General features: G+C 30.9%; 1 protein-coding gene across 4 annotated transcripts in view; it reads right to left on the bottom strand.

Moving 5' to 3' along the window:
* Positions 1-785: 785 nt before the first annotated feature.
* LOC106460340 (UDP-N-acetylglucosamine/UDP-glucose/GDP-mannose transporter-like) overlaps positions 786-19,109 on the bottom strand; it is a 57,678-nt gene continuing 39,354 nt past the window's right edge. For all 4 annotated transcript variants that reach the window (XM_022387039.1, XM_022387037.1, XM_022387038.1 and 1 more), the window contains 5 exons: positions 17,643-17,735; positions 15,416-15,562; positions 14,567-14,649; positions 13,936-14,035; positions 786-3,909 (listed from right to left, as the gene is read on the bottom strand). In XM_022387039.1, the coding sequence (XP_022242747.1) occupies positions 13,936-14,035; positions 14,567-14,649; positions 15,416-15,562; positions 17,643-17,735 (423 nt within the window). In that variant the 3' untranslated portion in view covers positions 786-3,909. The remainder of the gene's footprint in view (positions 3,910-13,935; positions 14,036-14,566; positions 14,650-15,415; positions 15,563-17,642; positions 17,736-19,109) is intronic.

Genomic DNA, 19,109 nt, shown 5'->3' with positions numbered 1-19,109 from the left:
GTACAAATTAGATGATAGAAATACTATTCAATTTTATTACTGGAACAAGCACATACATATATCCTTTTCTCATAAATACCGATAGTTTGTGTAAATAAATAACAGATATAAAGAATAAAATTATTAAACAAAAGAATGCCATCTACCTTTTCCAAAACAGAAAATGTAATTACAAATTTATAAAAAAAAGGTTTTTAGATTACTTTGTGAACTCAAAGATTTGGGAAGCCATTAAAGATATCACAAAAGAAATGAAGAAAGCAGGGTATATTAAAATGCTTGTAATTTCTTAGAGATTGAATCGACTTTATTCATCTCTTTGAAGTGAATATCAACTTTACTTAAAGTCAAGTCTAATCTTTGTTATTAATTCTTAGTCACATTGAAGCTGCGTATTTGTGTGTTAAACTTCATTTGTTATTTGTCTTTCTTGTCTCCGAAAGATCTTGTTGAAAGATATTTCAATTATTTGGTTTATTGAAGCCTGCCGTTACTGAAAAAAATTTCCATTCTAAACAATTTTAATACAAATATGCCTTTAACAACACTTCCCAAATAACTACTAGTTTTCTAAAATAATAAATTCTTATTGTGATAGATTAAAAGATAAAATAAAACAATGTTTTCACACAAAGTGACTTTATTTACAATATTTTGATTACACTGTCAACTTACATCAAAATCAAGTGTTGTTAATTATCACAATCAAGTTCACCAAATCCATCACAACCAAAAATATAAAAAAAAACAGGAAGTAATTAAAACAATTCTCATGTTTTTCATAATGTGTTCTTCACTACAACTCTGCATGGTTATGGTACTACATTTGTAAGTAAAGAAATCTAGCCTATTAAAATAACAGTAAATCAGTCACTTCCTTTATCAGCTAAACTTTGTAAACAAATGTGCTTTTATAAGAATAACTAGGTATTAAAAATACTCAACACATCTCATTTATTGGCCATTTTTAACATACAACTAGTGATTGAATGGAAGTTAATTCACTACCCACCATAAAACTAACCCTGGATTCTACATGTACACATACTTTAACTGTATGCAGAATATAATAATGATATAGCACATAAGTGTAATGCAATATATAAGAGGATATTGGCATCAAAGTCTTGCTTGTTACACCTTCTAAATATTTTGTGTTACTGTAGAATCTATAAACCAAAAGCATTTAAGTCATGTTATAAATACAAGTTTGTTAAGTGCTTTTAAGAACCCTACGTTGATATTAGCTTAAATTATTGGCACAATTAAAAAAATATACAGTATTGAATGATGAATTTCTAATAGTGTAAAATTAAAAAGTAAAACAATACAATACAATTTTATTGTGTAAAAGTTTTTTTTTATTTGTACTGAGCTAATTTTCTAGTAGAAACTTACTTGTATTAGAGCAGTTTTTGGTTATTACACCTTTTGACCAAGTTTTGTCTTGCTGTGATCGTGTGGTTATTACACCTTTTGACCAAGTTTTGTCTTGCTGTGATCGTGTGGTTATTACACCTTTTGACCAAGTTTTGTCTTGCTGTGGTCGTGTGGTTATTACACCTTTTGACCAAGTTTTGTCTTGCTGTGATCATGTGGTTATTACACCTTTTGACCAAGTTTTGTCTTGCTGCAATCATGTGGTTATCACACCTTTTGACCAAGTTTTGTCTTGCTGTGATCGTGCAAACCTTTTGCTATACACATACTGTGATGATATTTCTTTTAATGTTCATTAAACTTCATCTTTCTTTGTTATGTTCTATTTAAACGTCATTAATGTAACTAACTACTGAAAGGCAAGTAATGAACTGATTAATATTCTATCAGAGGTGAACAACTGGGATTGGAGTGTCTCTTTTAAATGTTATAATTTCTAGGTAGACAATACTTATTTATTCACTTTTTCTTACTTATACAAATATCAGCATGATATTTAGCATGTACTTAGCATGAATACTTATTAATGCTGTTGCTCCTTGATGGTTGCAAGTTATGTGTTTTTGACTACAGAGCTTTTAGACATTAGCCATACCTGTTATAAAACCTTTCAATTTTAAGCACTGAAATAATAATCATGTAATTTATAAGGCACCACACAAATAGCAAATTGGTAAAGCTATCAGGAGCTATCTTGTTTGTTACCCATTTATGTCCAAAACTTTCTTTTCATCTACATGAACTTATTTGTTGTTTAACAGAAATGGGAAATAAAAAATACATAAAATATTTCGAAACAACATCTAAATTTTTGAATAGATTTTAAAACATTTGCATTGTTTTGACAAAAATTGGTAAACCTTTCTGACAAAAAATCATGTTTCATTTCATGTAAGAGTTGGTATATATTACTCTGATAAAAAAAATTTAACTTCAGAATGTTAGCAACTTAAAATAAATGTAACTTTAACTTACAGAATACTAGCTGACACTTCAACCAGTTATAGTACTTATTACCTCTTATACATAAGTGTAGTTAGTTTACAACATTTCAAAAAGTTTCCCCACATGTTCATCAAGCTGCACCTTAACCATTTTATATGTACATTTGTTTATCCAATAAGAATCACTTATTAGTTCTCTATAACAATGACATTTAGTTGAAAAGAAAAGCTTTAAGAAATATAAGTTATTTTACAAACAGTGGCTGGCACTGAAACATTATGAAAGTAACGAGTAGTTTAATACCTACAAGTACCTATTTAAAAACAAAAACATTTAATATTTTAAAACAATTCACGATAAAATACAATTGGCAGTTTTTTTATTGCATCTATCTAACTGAGCTTCAAAGCTTCTTGATCAAAAAAAGCAATATTACACATCATACTCTCACATTTTGAAGAGTAAGGAACAAAGCTTTCACCTGAAAAAACTTTGAATGTTTTTCTAAAAGAATGAGAAAGGGAATGGAGCATAAAAAAAAAAAGATCATAAACATGCTTCATGATGTTGATATAAAAGCAGATGGTCTGAGGTGGTGAACTGTTCCCTTAAATAATTTCTTAAGAATATATTTCATTATAGCTAGACTTAATAACCTTGTAAATAACAACAATGCTAATAAAGAGACTATTATTCAAACTGTAAAAAATCTCAATTTTGTGAGTGCAGCGTATGCATAGAAAAAGTAATTCTTCATTTACAACTAATATTCTCAAAAAAAAAAAATGTGAAGGAGAATTACAAAAAATATATTACATTATGACACTGGTTATGAATAAAAAGTTATATTTGTATGCTGAACGTTTGTTATATTGAGAAATCAATAATGAAATTTAAAACAACAAATATTAAAATAGGAATAAAATAAATTATACCAAGAGCAAAATGAAACTGCTCAATCTAACTTTAACCATTAATATAATACATGTAAAAAAAAAGGAATCTCATCAAGGTGAATAAAGTCATCCAGATACCATAAAAAAAACTAGTGGTTAAGATAAATTGCTTGTGATAAACCCTTCTTTCACTTACTCCAAACCTGAACAATATTGATATTTAGGAAATATCTTGCTTGTCCTAACACACATGTGCATACTAATTTAAAAAAAAAGATAAAGTTAGAAGCTAATACCCAAATTCTCAATAAATTAAAAAAGTATTATTTTGAATTAGGGTATCTAATTACACACATTTGTATAATTTATTTCTGCATACAGATAATGAAACTATCACGTACTAGCCACACAAAAATGCTTCATTGGCATGTAAGTGCTACTAAAATGTTTCAAGTGAGAGATTCAGAAACTTAAATCTTAAAATCTTTCTTATAAGTGATATTGTTCACAGCACACAAAGTGCTAATCTAAATGTAATAACCTATGTCTGAATGTCAGATATAAGCAGAAAATTATGCCCCTCTCTTCTGAATAAAGCTGAAAAACTCCCTGAATAACAGACTAGTACCTGAAAAATATAAAAATTTACAATCTTTATTTCTTGAAAGTTTAACCTTATATTACACACAATTCTTGAAAGCAAAGATCCTATTTTAAAACAACTTTCATAGAAAGACCAAACAAGAATTTCACACAATGCACACATATGTATTTGTATCATAAAAATACATTGCCTACAAAATGTTTTTATTTTATCTCTGTTCTATTCTGTACCTGTAAGCACATCAAAAGTATAACTATTTATCTAGATTTATATAAATCTTGACTTTGAAATTATTTCATGCATACTTTATCATATATATATATATATATATATATATATATATATCAATAAGCACCATAATTTATGAATATGGTCTCCACATGATAATGCATTCTAAAATGTCCATAGGATTACCTGACAAACATCATGAAGAACATGTTTAATGAATATTTCAGAATGATCAACTTCAACAAAAGATAAATACAAAATGAATACCAATTATACTTTAATAAATGGAATTTTTATAAAGAGCTTTGATTAAACAGAACCTTTCTATTTAAAATTAAAATATTTTGTTGAATTAAAATTTTTTGAATCTTAGGCTCTTCTGCAGTCTTGGTTTTTCAAGTGGATCAAATCTCAGAATCTTATGCCGAGACCGTATTCAAGCCTCTGTTGCTTTTGTAGTAAAAATTACTTTTATTTGGGGAGTATGGTCCTACTTCTGAATGTTTGGGGAATAAGTGCACTTGTTAATAAGCTATAGTAAATGATGTTATCATTGTGACTGTCACATCTGTAGGAAATGGAAATTATTTGTCAATAATATTTAAACCTTGGTCAGGATCAAAACGTGGTTAGTGTATTTAAAACACAGAAGGATAGTTTAGTTTTTCTTGAATTGTGTCTAGGATTTAGAACTCATCATAGATGAAAATACAAACAATATGAAGATTTTTTTTAGTCTCTCAGTTTTGTCAATGCCAGCATATAAAACATTTGGCAGACAGCAGAAAACAGATGTGTAATTTGCTTATATTTACAGTACCTTACCAACACTTACATAACAAACTTACCCTATTCACTTCAGAATCTAACAAATCATATTAAGTCAAATGTGGCATCATCAGAAATACGTATGATCAAGAGAGTAAAATATTTGTGACAGAAAAATATATATATATTACTAGCTGAACACTTGATCATCAGTTACCAAGACACACAGATCAACTCAACCTGATTAATACGTCCAAATAAAAGGCAAGTTTTCAATTCTATACATCCCATAAATAAACAAGAAACTAAGAAAAATTAACAGAGATAGAAATCTTTAAAGATAATTTTGATATTTTCTACTTGGTGACTGAATCACTAATATCGACTAAATATCACCATGTGGTCACCATTATGTTTGTTTTTAAAATATGCAGTAATCCCACACTGATCTTTCATAAATCAAATGAACTGATAATCTAAGTAATGAAAACATGTTTTATTATCACCAATACGGGTAATAATGTTTTTTATTGAAAAAAATATTTGCATTGCAATTAGAAATAATTGAGTAGTCAGTTAGCCAATTTATTCTGTACATTGTTTGAAAAGGATAAAAATACAAGTATTGTTCAAATAAAGACTTGAGTCATCAGAATATTCTGCAATTGTCTACTGTATTCACTAAATAGTACAATTAAATAGATTTATCTGCTTTGATGATGATGTTATTTAGTGAACATAATAAAAAAATCTCATGTTTACAAACACTGTATCTCAATAAAACCATAGCATATTGATTAAATAGCAAAAACACTGTAATTTTAAACAGAGAGTCAAACATCAACAAGATACATTTATTAAGTGTCAAAGACTCTCCAGTCATGTGGCTTCTTTCTTTCACACAGTATATATATATATTCCTATGTCTAGGCAAATTACTTGTACCTGATGATAACAAAACCTCTTCCAAACATTGTACATTTGTTAATGTATTAAATTTGTAATAAAATTGTCTTTGTTACCCATTTAACCCTTCTATAAAATGTATAAGGTTAATCTTATCTGAAGTTATCTGATATCTTAGCATTTGAAAATCATTTCTGTAGCTTTCAAACAGATGTAATTTAACACATAAATGCTTTTACAATTCACAAACGTTTAGAGATACTATGAAAAAAAACAAACTTCTAAACTTTTATATTTACTCTAATATCATGTGATAATGTAATTCTTGCTCTGTCCAATCATATTTAAACTTGATGTGGCACCACAGCAGGGTTTCAACCAAGCCTGTACAAAAACTATGGGAAATGCTTAAAAAATCAAGAAATGAATAGTATATTCTCAAGGGGTGATCAAATCTTAGCAAAAATAAAGTTATTCTTTGGGTTGCGCAGAAAAATTCTACAAACGATGAACAAGTAGGTTAATTTTCTTACAGTTAAAACTATCTGCTGCTGTGTAAAAATGAAGATATGAACTTTTTTTTTATTTTTCTTTGTGATTTACACTAAATAAATGTCAGAAAATGACAAAATATTGATTTACATTTTTCTGAGCTATAATTGTTGAAATCTCGTTAGAATGAACATACAGAATTCACTTTAAAACCTGTATCTCAAAACATTTTATCAAGTGGCATATAATATGAAAAGCCAGAAGAAACCATGTCTTCAGAATTCAGACATGATTATTTAGAATTAAGTTGCTTTATTAATCCTAAACTTTGTACATGAAAATGAATCATACAAGCAACTGCATTGTTTAACAATTGGAAACAATAAAAAATTTATTCACTTAACAGTCATCTGTTACAAAAATACTGTGTACACTTTATCTCTAGTAATGTAATTGATATGAGAGTTTAATATTTTCCTTTTCTGAAAAGGTACTTCAGATAGTTAGTCACCTGCACACACACAGTTTAGCGATCTTCCTCATGCATCTGCCAGAGAGCTGCATGCAACTGGCATTGAGGCAACTCCCACCTAATTTCACATGATGAAATCATTATGCGAGAAAAACCCTCCAACAATAGGAGAGCAACACAATTCCATGTGCAATAACTCCCCCTATGCATTTGAAAAATTGCATTCTTTGATGAGGCAAGAAAAATAAAAGGTGCAATGGAAGTGGGAATAAGTGCGAAGATGAGCATCTGTTGGAAATGCATTTTCAGGTAAAAAAAATGTTAATTTTCGAGAGAATACCTCATCTCCACACATAGTTTAACTAAAATCCCATGTTGAAGTGATAGAGAGGCCAGTGCAAATTTTACTTAGATGAGTATCCTTCAGAAAGTGCTTGAAGAAAGCCCATGGGGTGTGAGACCTGATGGCAGGAGCTCCATAGGGGCATAGCCATGAGAAACCATATCTCGTCTCGTACATGGTATACTCTTCACTTGTAAAGGACAAAAGGAAAGAGACAAAGAAGCCATATGTGTTGTACGGATTGGCAGAATATAATTATGATCATCCAAGTACTTGCATACAAGCAATTGGACAGCTGCGTGTGGAGGGCATATTACATGTGTAATATTGATTCTTATGCACACCTAAATTCTACCATCAGATGCTACAAGACAGACTCCAACTACAGAAGGAGGGCATATTTGTAATACATCACAGTTTCCTACAGTTTGTGCTTGCCTCAACTTTACCATTAGACTCTACAGGACTTACTCCATTTCATGACATAAAAGACTATTTAGTTTAGATATTATTGATTAATTTATTTTGCGAGTGAATATTTTATTATTGTTTAGTTTTATTATAATAAGAGTTAAATAAGATTATTAGAATTTGTGTTTATAATTCATTGATGTTGAGATTATTGAATATCGCATGCAATACACTGACGTTGAAAATATAGAGATTTCTATAAGGCGGGTAGATGATTAAGTGATAAACATATAAATAGTGTGAGGCGAGCAGAAACAGCACAGACAATAGCAGAAAAGAGTAAAGTCACAGCCAAGGAAAAATTTGGAATGAAGTTAATTACCGTAGAAGTGATAGGCCTAGTGATTAACATTGGTCTAATATTTAATATGTCAGAGTAAGACTAACAGTAGAAAAGGAGATAAGACAAATAATTCATTCCATCAAAGCGTGATTCTAAAGTAATTGAATCAGCTAGAGTGCACTTTGACAAAAGGAACAGAGGATATTTAGAAGAAAGAAGACCAAACAATTACTAGAAGAGTAGTATATGACTGTGGTAACTCGCACCACAATTGTAAGCAAATCATTGTATACACAGAATACTAGTGTGATAGTAATAGAGAAAATCTATCTACTGAAATTCTAAAGCAACTGAATAGGCTTAAGTGGACTTTTGACAAGAAGAAGAGAACTATATATATATATAGTGTTTATGATATGCCTATAATCTCCATAGCGTGAAGAATGTGTTGTACGTACATTTAACTTGTTCTGAATATATATATATATATATATATGTATCATTTTGAAAAGTGCGTGCTGTTCATTTATTGCCAACAAGTCACAGACACCTACTGTAGAAGGATACTAAGCCCAACAACAACACAGTATATTTTTATACTATTAAAAAGTATAGGTAAAAGCCTTTAATTGACAATTGGTAAACATAACTTAACATCTGACGCTCCAGCTGTGTTAGGAGAGCACTATATCTATGGAGTATGGGCTAGTATAGAGTGTGTTCTTCTTGACTCTACTGAACAGACATTAGCTGCAGGAGGAAGACATATCAGATACACACACACACACATATATCAAGGTAGTGTAAAGTGAGTATTTAACTCAACTGAAAATGCAGATTTGGGGTAAGTATACCATGGGAGGCAACATCAGCCACCTGGTGCAATCCAATGAAACAAAAAAGGGGTGATGAAAGAGAAATAGTATGCATTCTTATTTTACAAAAACAGTGTAGAGATTGAAGAATGGAGACCTGTAAAAGCCAAAAACCATCAAGAAATAAAACAGCCAGAAGATGTAGAGGAGGAGGAGACAGATTTATTGAGAGTGTCCACATGCCTGTTTGGAGGAGCTCATCTTAGGGGCAGTGAAGAAGAGATGTAAGGGAATGAAAAATGAAGAAATGTGAAATAGTCTGTAAGTATCTACATCTTGAGATGAACATACCAACTGGAGGAGGTGATGGATCCATCCAGTAAAGGTAGAAGGAGAGGTCCTTGGAAAAAGAGGAGTCCAAGGCAGGTACAAAGACAGGGACCTCAAAAAAAAGAGAGGTTTGTGAAAAAGCACATTGAACAGCCCAATAGGACGCAGGAGCCAAACCAGGTCTAAATGATCCAGTAAGCAAGAGGCAGAAGGAAGGGAGATAGAAGAGAAGTGTAGTCAACCTTACAAGGGGGAAAGGCAGAGGAAGGAAAGATTGGTCCAGAGAGAGGAGTAGAAATTGTGGTGGAAGGGAGTGCAAGAAGCATCTATAGGATAGATATCCAAGTAACAGTAATCACAGGCAAGAAGGAGAAGGAAACAGGTCAGGAAAGAAAGATGGTACAAATGTAGGAAATAAACAGCTCAGATGGGACATGTATGAGATTATTCAAAACCTTACTATGGCCTCAGATAGGCATGGGAGTTTGGTGAAGAGGATGGAAGAGAATGAAAATGCCATGAACAAGGGCTCCCAACAACTAGTAAAGACAGACACCAACAAATCATTGATGAACAGTAAGTTAAAAAAGGCAGAAAGGTGGTTCACAGTATGATGGTCAGAAAAAAAGGAGTAGCAGAAGGACCAATAAAAAAGACCCACCACAACTGCCAATAGATAAAGACAGTGGAATGGCAAAAAGAAAGTGACATGAAGGATGCTACTTAATTGGGAAGTCCGGGCCAATGGGCAACATTTTGTGTGTAAGGATGGAAGGGAGATATCCTTCAATGAAAAAGGGATGTATGAGGTTGAAAAAAAGAGACAAAGAGGATACTGGGGAGGGGAAGGGGGAACTGAATGCTTAGCAGACCAAGATTGAGCTGGTCAAAGAAAAGAGATATCAATAATAGGGCCCAAGAAAGAGAATACTGTGTAAGGCCAAAGCCCAGAAAGAGGAGATAAACAGGAGAATAGACATATAGAAAAAGGTAAGATCAATCTTGCTGAGAAAGTCAACAGCTAAAGTCAAAGGGTGAGGAAGAGGGGACCACAAGAGAGGAAGCCCAGAGTTGAAAAGGGTGGCAAATGCATCAAATAGGAGCATGACCAACCTGGAGCAAGCCACATGAAAGTCTCCAGAGATAGAATGCGGATTAGCTGAGAAAAGCAGTTTGCAACCAAGTATTAAACTCCCTGGAAATAAAGAAGCAAGAAAGTCAGCCATGTGTGAATCGGTCTGAAAATATATTTCTAATACCCGAAAGCAAAGGGTCCTGGAATGGGTTCCTCATAGATGGTTGGTGCAAGTAACTACTGTAGAAGAGACTGAGTGGAACATGACCAAGTGATTCATCAGTATGGGCAGGAATGGGAGCATGCCTGACAAATAGAGAAAAGGTTGAGCATGACGATATGGAGTGAACGTGTGTCCGCCATTCAAACATCAAAAATCCTGCACTCAACAGAAATGTATCTCAATCACAGAGAGAAACATCAAAAAAGAGAAAAATCTGGTTTAAGAGGCAGTAATGGAACACAGAAAGTAGTAAGGGCGCAATTCAGTCATCCCAACTTTTTCTCGAGAAGAAGCTCACAAAAGAAGATAGTGGACTGCAAGAAAGAAAATCGTGGGTCTGCAAGGTCCACAGTAAGAGACACATGAGAGTGTGCTCCAAAAAAATGAGAAGTATAAAACCCGGTGATTAAATATGTTATAGTCGAAGAAAATGAATGACAGCCCTGGGCTGTAAATATAGCAAATGAAGGCCCTCACAATACTAGTGAATACAAAAGAGGTCAATGCTAAGCTGATTTGAAGAGCAGGAAAAGGGGAATACAGGAAAAAGATGGGCAAAACATAGAAAACAAATGGAGGAGAAAGAAATTTGGCTAATGAGATGGAAGTAGGAGGTCTAATAAGCAATACATTGAATAATGGCTGTAATGACCCTGGTTTGAGAGCTTTTGTTGCATGATGACATCATCATGCAGTAGCACAGTTCATGTGAAATTAGGTGACAGGTCTAAATTCCAAACAAAGAAAACTCACTTCTGTAATAAGTTTATGTTGTAAGAAATGCAGATGTCTAAAACAATACTAACTTTGATGAAAACCAATCTCTGAAGTGTAGACACACTGTTAGTGTGTGGAAACAGGGCACAAATATTTACTAGGGCAAAGTAACACTGATATTGCTATATTACCTTAGAAATAATCAGTTATTGGCTGAAGTCTTAACTGGATTTCTTTAAACTCCTGCTATGTTGATTTCAGAAAACCTCAAAAACCTTTTACATGTAATTAATAGCCCAATCAAATAAAAACACTGACAAATAATGTTTCTTCTTGATGCTATATATGTATGTGTAATGACACCAGTTTTATTAATTTCTAAAAAATATGGAGGGAAGTCTGGACTCCTTAGATTTGCAGCTACTTATAAAACATTAAAAAATACAGTTATTATTTTCTGAAAAACAAAAGGATTGGGGTCCAGATCCCCTGGACTCTTTTTTTTAGATCTAACCCTTGCTTATATACCATTACAGATTACAGTTATGCAATAATAAATTAGAAACGTAAAACATTTAAAATGAAAACAGTGAGTTTACAATATATTTAATACTTGAGTAGACAGAGTTAGAGGTGGGTGCTGCCAGTTGCCTTCCCTCTAATCAACAGTTCAAAATTGATTAGTTTATGTAATACTATTTAATGTGTAATCCCTGCTCATAGGTAATTTATTAAATCACCTAGCTCTATTAACCACAGTGAAATAATGTAACTTTAAAGAAGAGGAGGCCATTTTAGTATGACAGATCAACCATAGAATAATAGGACAAAGACTAAAGAATGCAGAATACTCCACTAGATTCTTATATCTTGTAAAATTTGTCTTAGCTGAACACAGTTACTAAACCAACCATAACAAACTGAAACAAACATCAAATTCTGCCTAACAACCTTTTCACTATACATTAATACACACAGACACACCAACAGTTCTTAATCATGACCACAGCCAAGTGATCAGTGATACTTGGATTTCCACTACTCCCAAATGATACAACCATGAAGATGACACCTCCAAAGACAGCTTCAACACAACCACATTACCCGGTCATTGCAGCTATACTGATGATGATACTGACTACACCATAAATAAGAACTCTGCCAAGGTTTAAACAACTAAAATAAATCAATGCAATGCAGAAGATTAAATAATCTAAGAGAAGCATCAGTACAGAATAAACATAAAAAGTACACCACACTTATGTATGAAACTTTGTGAATGGACAGCAACTGCCTGTTGTAGAAACACAAGTGTAGAGGATGATGTTTCGAAAGTCTTACATCTCTACACTAGAAACGTCATCCTCTACACTTGTGTTTCTACAACAGGCAGTTCTATCCATTCAACAAAGTTTCATCATGAATACTCTGCCTAAACAATCTATCAACCACATGAAAGAGTAATAGTATGCATTTTTATTTTACAAAAACAGTGTAGAGATTGAAGAATGGAGATGTATTTATGTATTTTATTTTTCACATTCATTTAGCTAATATAGGGTATTGTGTACCTTACACTCCTCAGTACAGAGCCTGAAATACTTCAAGAAACAAGACAGAAGCAACCTATAAGAAGCTTCATTACAACTAAAGTAAATTATGTTTGATTTTGTATTCTTTTTGTATTAGCAGGTACATGTACTTTCAAATTTTACTGAAGATAAAAGGGGAATTTACCAAAGTATCCAAAAAATGTTTTTCACTACTGCTGTGGTCATACTGTTTATCACTGAACTAAGACCTCCACCTCAGGAAAATCGTTGACTACTAATAGTATTTAATTCTTACTTAAATCAATGAAATATATATAAAAAACTCCAAGCAAAGAATTTGTTTATATCTAATAAAAAGATACAAAAAAGTTTATTTGATTTTATAAAATAAATAATCAGATTACTATACAAAGTTTATTAAAGACAAAAATAAGAAACTCAATAACCAAAACACTTTCAAAAACTTCCCAGTTTGCCCCTGATGAAGAAAGGTCTGCCTTTATAAAGCATTTGTCTTCTTAACATCATTAATAAAAAGTTTTTTATGATGTTTGACAGTATAAAATATTTTTAACGTCCTTAACTTTTATTTCTATAACATGATTCAAAACAAAAAAAAATTAACATAATCCTAAGTTAAACCACTGTTTAAATTATATAACAATACTATTAATCCACAGAGAAATATAATTACGAACTATTCTCACTTTAAAATTAGAAGTTATTTTCCAAGAAAAGAAGGCTAATTATGTAAATAATGTAATATATTACAGTAACCAATGCTAACACCAGAACTGATTATAAACACAACTAGTAATAGGGCTAGTTATAAACAAAACTTTGGTTATAAGAACTATAAACATAACTATTTTGTCATTTTAACTAATTATAGCACTAAGACTCCAAATATTATGTACAAAAGTTTCACTGTTAGAATAACTGGTTTAATTTGTTCAGTAAAACATTTCAAATTTGTGCTATTTAGAAAGGAAGTTTTTCTCACCGTTACATGAATTATAGAAAATTTGCCTTAACAAAATAAGAAATATTTAGATTATAAAATGCCAAACTAAAATACTGCCAGTTCTTAATCCACTTTAAGTTGCATCTTTAAAAAAGTTGCAGGTTCCTCGCTGTGTAAAATGTTTATAAATATACTTATTATATAAAATAATATTTGATAAGTCTTTATATACACAAATATAACATTACTTAGTGACTATGAAAATGAATTAAGCATTATCTGAAACAATGAGTTGACTGTTGGTGTATTTGAAATTTCAAATTTGGCAGTCTCTTTTACGATAATCACGAGTTTTATTATATAACTGTTTTTGTACCATTGTTTATTTTTATTTTCCTATCTTTACCTACTTATTCTTTTTCATTCGGTATTTCCTTTTCATTCTGAGGTACCTTCTTTTGGTCTTTTTGAACAAATGTTAGATAGGTGTAGACGACACTTCCTAGCATACTAAATTAGAGAAAGAAAGAAAAAACTAACAATTAGACAATATATCCTAGTGTACTACATTAAGAATGGGCTGAAGTAAATTTATTTATGAAACTCTACTACCTAGCCAACATAGTTAGTAAATTAAAGTAATTTTAAAGATGAGGTCCCATGACTATAACATTTAAATACACTTTGATATTTATTGGTTTACATAAAACCCTACAGTTCCATACACCTACATTACACCAAATGATAATGCAGTTCCATAACTAAAAATTGAAAGATAAAACTTCTCAAGCTAGAGAGGACCAGACCCTAACCGCTTTTACATTTTGAACTTAATTCATTCCAACGTTTAGCATTGCTGAACACACAATTACACTACAATAAAATAATTATAACATCAAATCCATGTCTGTAGGATTTTGCTAATGTCCACAGATTATATTTGCAAGGCTTGGGTTGATTACAGTTAAGTTATGCATGATTAAAATATAATTTTCATTATAAGTTTTTAAATGTATTAAAACATGAAAGAGTACACTTTACCTTATGTTGAGTCCTACAAAGTTTGCAATGCTGAAGACATAATCTCCTCCAACATACATTCCAAGATAGGTGACTAGAATATTCTGTTTCATAGTGAAAACCTTCACTCATTATATAAGTTGACAACAAATACTACATTTAATTACAAATCCAGTGTTTAATAATGTAGAAAACATGTAGCCTTTAACCATATATTTAAAAAGTCCATAAAATTCACAAATGAATTACAAAAATAGTGGATAAATGTATAATACTTTAAGCTTATAAAGTTCCTAATAATTGTTTTAGTTATTGTATAGTATATAAGCAATATATCTTTGACCCAGAGGAGTAATGTCTGAGAATACTTAGAAAGTTATGTTTAATTCAAATTATTAAGTTTCTTGGTTTTGCTGGGGCAGCACTGCCCAAATGCTTACCTGCAATGTACCCAATACAAAGAAGGAACCCCCCAAATGTTAGAGTTATAAACCCTCAAGTGGTTGTAAAAGCAAATCAAAGTGTAAACTTTTTCTGTCATGGGAAATAATGACTTCTACTTTTATTTAACAGGAAGTTGCTTTAAAAAAACAGAATTAAAAAAAAAACTTCAAACTTAAATTCTATTTGTCTTTATATGCATATTAGTCCAGATTCAATGTCAAATGAAGTTATTTTTTAAGCATATTTGCAGAAACTAGTAATAACAGAAATGTTAAAATGATAAAACACAAAAGAACTGTATCAACAAAACAAAAACACAACATTAAAACCACAAATGGTTCATATGGAAAAAATATATATATATATACTGAAAGAAAGTGTATATCAAGTACAATACACTAGTAAAAATATACATGAAAAATTAACCTTGAGACAGCCAACAATTGTTGTTGTTAGTGGAGAGTTGTAGTGAGTGCAAACTGCTGTTGCATACATAAGAATGAATCCCATGGCACATGAAAGTAAAAACCATGTTAGAAACCATGGATTTGCCCACTGGTCAAACTCACTCATCTATAGAGACAAAAAAATATTATGTAATACTTGTTATAACAAGTTTGTACTAGATAAGCACTGTACACCTACTTTCATTATGTCATTCAATATAGGTAAAAAGAATGATGAATACATGAATTATTAATTTACTCAACATTTTATGATATATACTCATACTGAAAGAATATTAGAGTTGCTAATATACTGGTATGAGATAAAAAAATTGGTTACTTGTATTAATGAATAATTAGTATTCTTTATGTAGGTTCAATCTCTCACCTATGAATAGAGAAACACATTAAGAACACCTAGTATGAAAACCAAAAAGAAAAAAAACATCATAAGTATGAGAAAACTAACAGCTTGTTTAATATGGTTAGGTACTGATTAAAGAAAATAATTTTCCAGTATAGCATCTGCTAGTAGTTTACCATGGTGAATATGAATATCTCCTTTTTAATAAAAACACTTATTCTGCATTCAGAAGGACATAACTGATTGGAAAATTATTAACTTTATTATAATTGTTTTTTATGCTACCTTCAATTTTAAAGATTTTTGAATCCTTTATTACAGATAACAATATGTAAATATTTTATACTGATTTTATAAATAAAAACATTTACATAGGTACAAACTTTGTATCATACGAGTAATGATATATATATAGCTACTTGTTAGATTTATTTTCATTTTTTTTAATACTAGTTTATTTAAAATACCAATCATTTTGTTCATTTATTTTTACATGCACAGGCAGTCTACTTTCAATAAAAAAAAGAAGTTTGTCAAATATAAGCAATTTCATTCAGTGGCCTACCAACAAAAACTCTAACATTACAAAAAAAAAAAGGAAAGTGAGTAGAATGACGTAAAAGGATATCTAAAAGTACCAAACATAAGTTAGAAAATATGTAATAGCTTGTTAGAAACTTACAAAGGAACACATACAATTAAGTAGTTTATAATTGATTCAAAATTAATATATATATACTAAACACTACAATAAATATATGAAAACAGATAAACAAAAAGAAAAAAAATATTCACTTTTTAGATCTGGGGTTCTTCAAAGAAGAAGTAACCCACACAAGTAAGAAACAAGAGTTATCAAATACCCATGTTGCAATGAAAGTCTTAAGTATCTTGATATTGGAGAACTATATTTTTCTGTACAATTGGGCCAGAAAAGTTTAAGTTCTGTGTGTAAAGGTTAATAATAAATGGCCCTAGAATCTTAAAAAAAATTTTCCCAATGTTATTTCTCTCCTTTTAACTTCCATTCACAATCATTGAAATGCATTTGCAACAATCACATATTACAAGGTGTTCAACAATATTTACTTTCTTTAATACTGTGCATGCTTTTTTAAAATTAATTTTATGTTTCAGTGAAAAGCCTCAGTAGGTTTTCCTAACTTCACAAGTCAGTGGGTACTGTTAGAAACCCATTCCTAGTGCAAATTCAGCTAGTTTCATTATAATCTATTACATTTCAGAAATGAAAACAGAATGAGATTTTTTTGGTGTAAATATGTCTGTACATGACAAGAAAAAATGTACTTTCATTACTTGGAAAATTATCTGTACAAATACAACAGAGATTCCACATGACAATGCAGCTGTTTTTAGCATTCACATTTGAAATAATAATAATTATTATTATATTAGGTTAGTATCTTACAATTATTTTAAGTTATTATTCTATAAAATCAATAACTTGGAGGTAAGATCTTTTAATATCAAAATACATAGCTGTTGATATTATCTCAAACTGAAAACTTTTATAGGAGTTCCAACAGTTGATATTTAGTGGGATGAATTAAGACATGATTATACAATGGAACTTTCAACAGCAGTATGTCCTAGCCTCCAAATTTCACATTTTAGTTTCAAAACAGGAAAACACTCATTTAAAATACACATTTATCCTTACAAAATTGATCCATAAAGTTTTTTTGTAAATTTCTGTAATAGAAGTATCCTTTTAAATGTTATCTAGCTAACCTACTTTAGTTACAAATAGTACATAAAGACATCACATTATACTTTTTCTATGTAGTGTTTTTAAATTACTTGAAATACAAATCAGTCTGACCTTTTCAAAATCTCCAGTCATCCAAGTTATACATGTTAAGGGAATAAGCATGAAGAGAGCGTTATAAAAAAGAAGTCCAAATTTACCAAGTTCCTGTAACAGAAATAAAGTGTTTTAAGATTTTGATAAAATCATTACTTTTAACTATTACTTTCCTACAGATTCCTGATTGGAGAATGACAAAAGCTTCATTAGCAAATAACATAGTCTGTGACAAACCATGTAATTAAAGAAAACATTAATCCATTCATTGTAAAATGAAAATAATAATACTCATAAAAAGGAAAATACACTGAAATTTGTCATCTACACCAGTGTTTCCCAACCTTTACTTGCCAAAGGCATACTGACTTTAATAAAAATGTAGTGTGGTGCACCAACTTCCTCAGGCACCTTATTAAAACTTGGCCTAACACATTGCTTTTATTATCACATGAAGTAGAAAGTCATAAAAACATGATGTAACATTTCACACCAAAAGAATGAGACAAAAGACACTTTGGTTCCATTGACAAAACTAATTTATAGAAACAATACATTTCATTTACTTATTCTTCCCATGTGTGACTTTTCCAAAACTCTTTGGTACACTACTACATCATGGCACACTGGTGGGAAAACACTGATCTGCACTGAAATATTTAAAAAATGTATCTATTTTCTGCTTGCACTCGATTCCAACTTCGTCACCAAAAGATTAGGATTAGTAGCCACTACAATTTCAATTCATTATATATTTAGGTATCAGAACTTGGTTTTCAAGGTACAAAGTCCTACACCTGACAGAATTTGGTACCAGCTACAAACTTTCTGCAGTGAAAAATGTGTTTAAGTTTTTATCATGCACGTAACAGCTACCATTATGAAATGGAGTGTATGTAATCCACCAGTTGCTTCATAGATCATACTAGGCAAGGGTCAAGAAATATGACTGCCCAATGTCCTGGGAATACTGCTTGGTTGTGCCAGGCCATTAGAAACTGAGTGTTCACAATCCTCATGGGAAACCTAACTTTTGGTAAGAATATTTATAAAAACTGTATGATCAAAATAATTCCCATCTCAGAATTTTTTTAATTGAAAATGTACACGCTTGAAATCTCACATTATTCAATTACAATTTATTAGCCACTAATTGTTAAAGTGGTCATTAATGCCAAAAGAAGTTCTAGCATACACCTGACAGCAAATGAACAACATGAATCTGCTAAGAATCATTTCACAGAGGGGGTATAAAAAGAACTTGCACTGGCAAGAACAAAGCCAAATTCCTTAAACTAAATTAGGAGGGAAAGAAAGTTTTTTGAATCGTGAAGGAAGACCTTTAGCTGGACTAACTTCAATGGGAACTAATCTTCTGCACAATTCAACAACTTTTGTTACACTTTGGATTTTGTTTTTCTGTGTTGGTTTGTTGAGTTTTATTTTAAAACTGTTGAAAATGTTTGTTCAAATCTTTTTATGATG

This window comes from Limulus polyphemus, unplaced genomic scaffold (assembly GCF_000517525.1).
Source record: "Limulus polyphemus unplaced genomic scaffold, Limulus_polyphemus-2.1.2 Scaffold756, whole genome shotgun sequence".
Lineage (NCBI taxonomy): Eukaryota > Metazoa > Arthropoda > Merostomata > Xiphosura > Limulidae > Limulus > Limulus polyphemus.
Note: the sequence above shows the minus strand (reverse complement) of the source record. Positions and strands in the feature narration are given on the sequence as shown.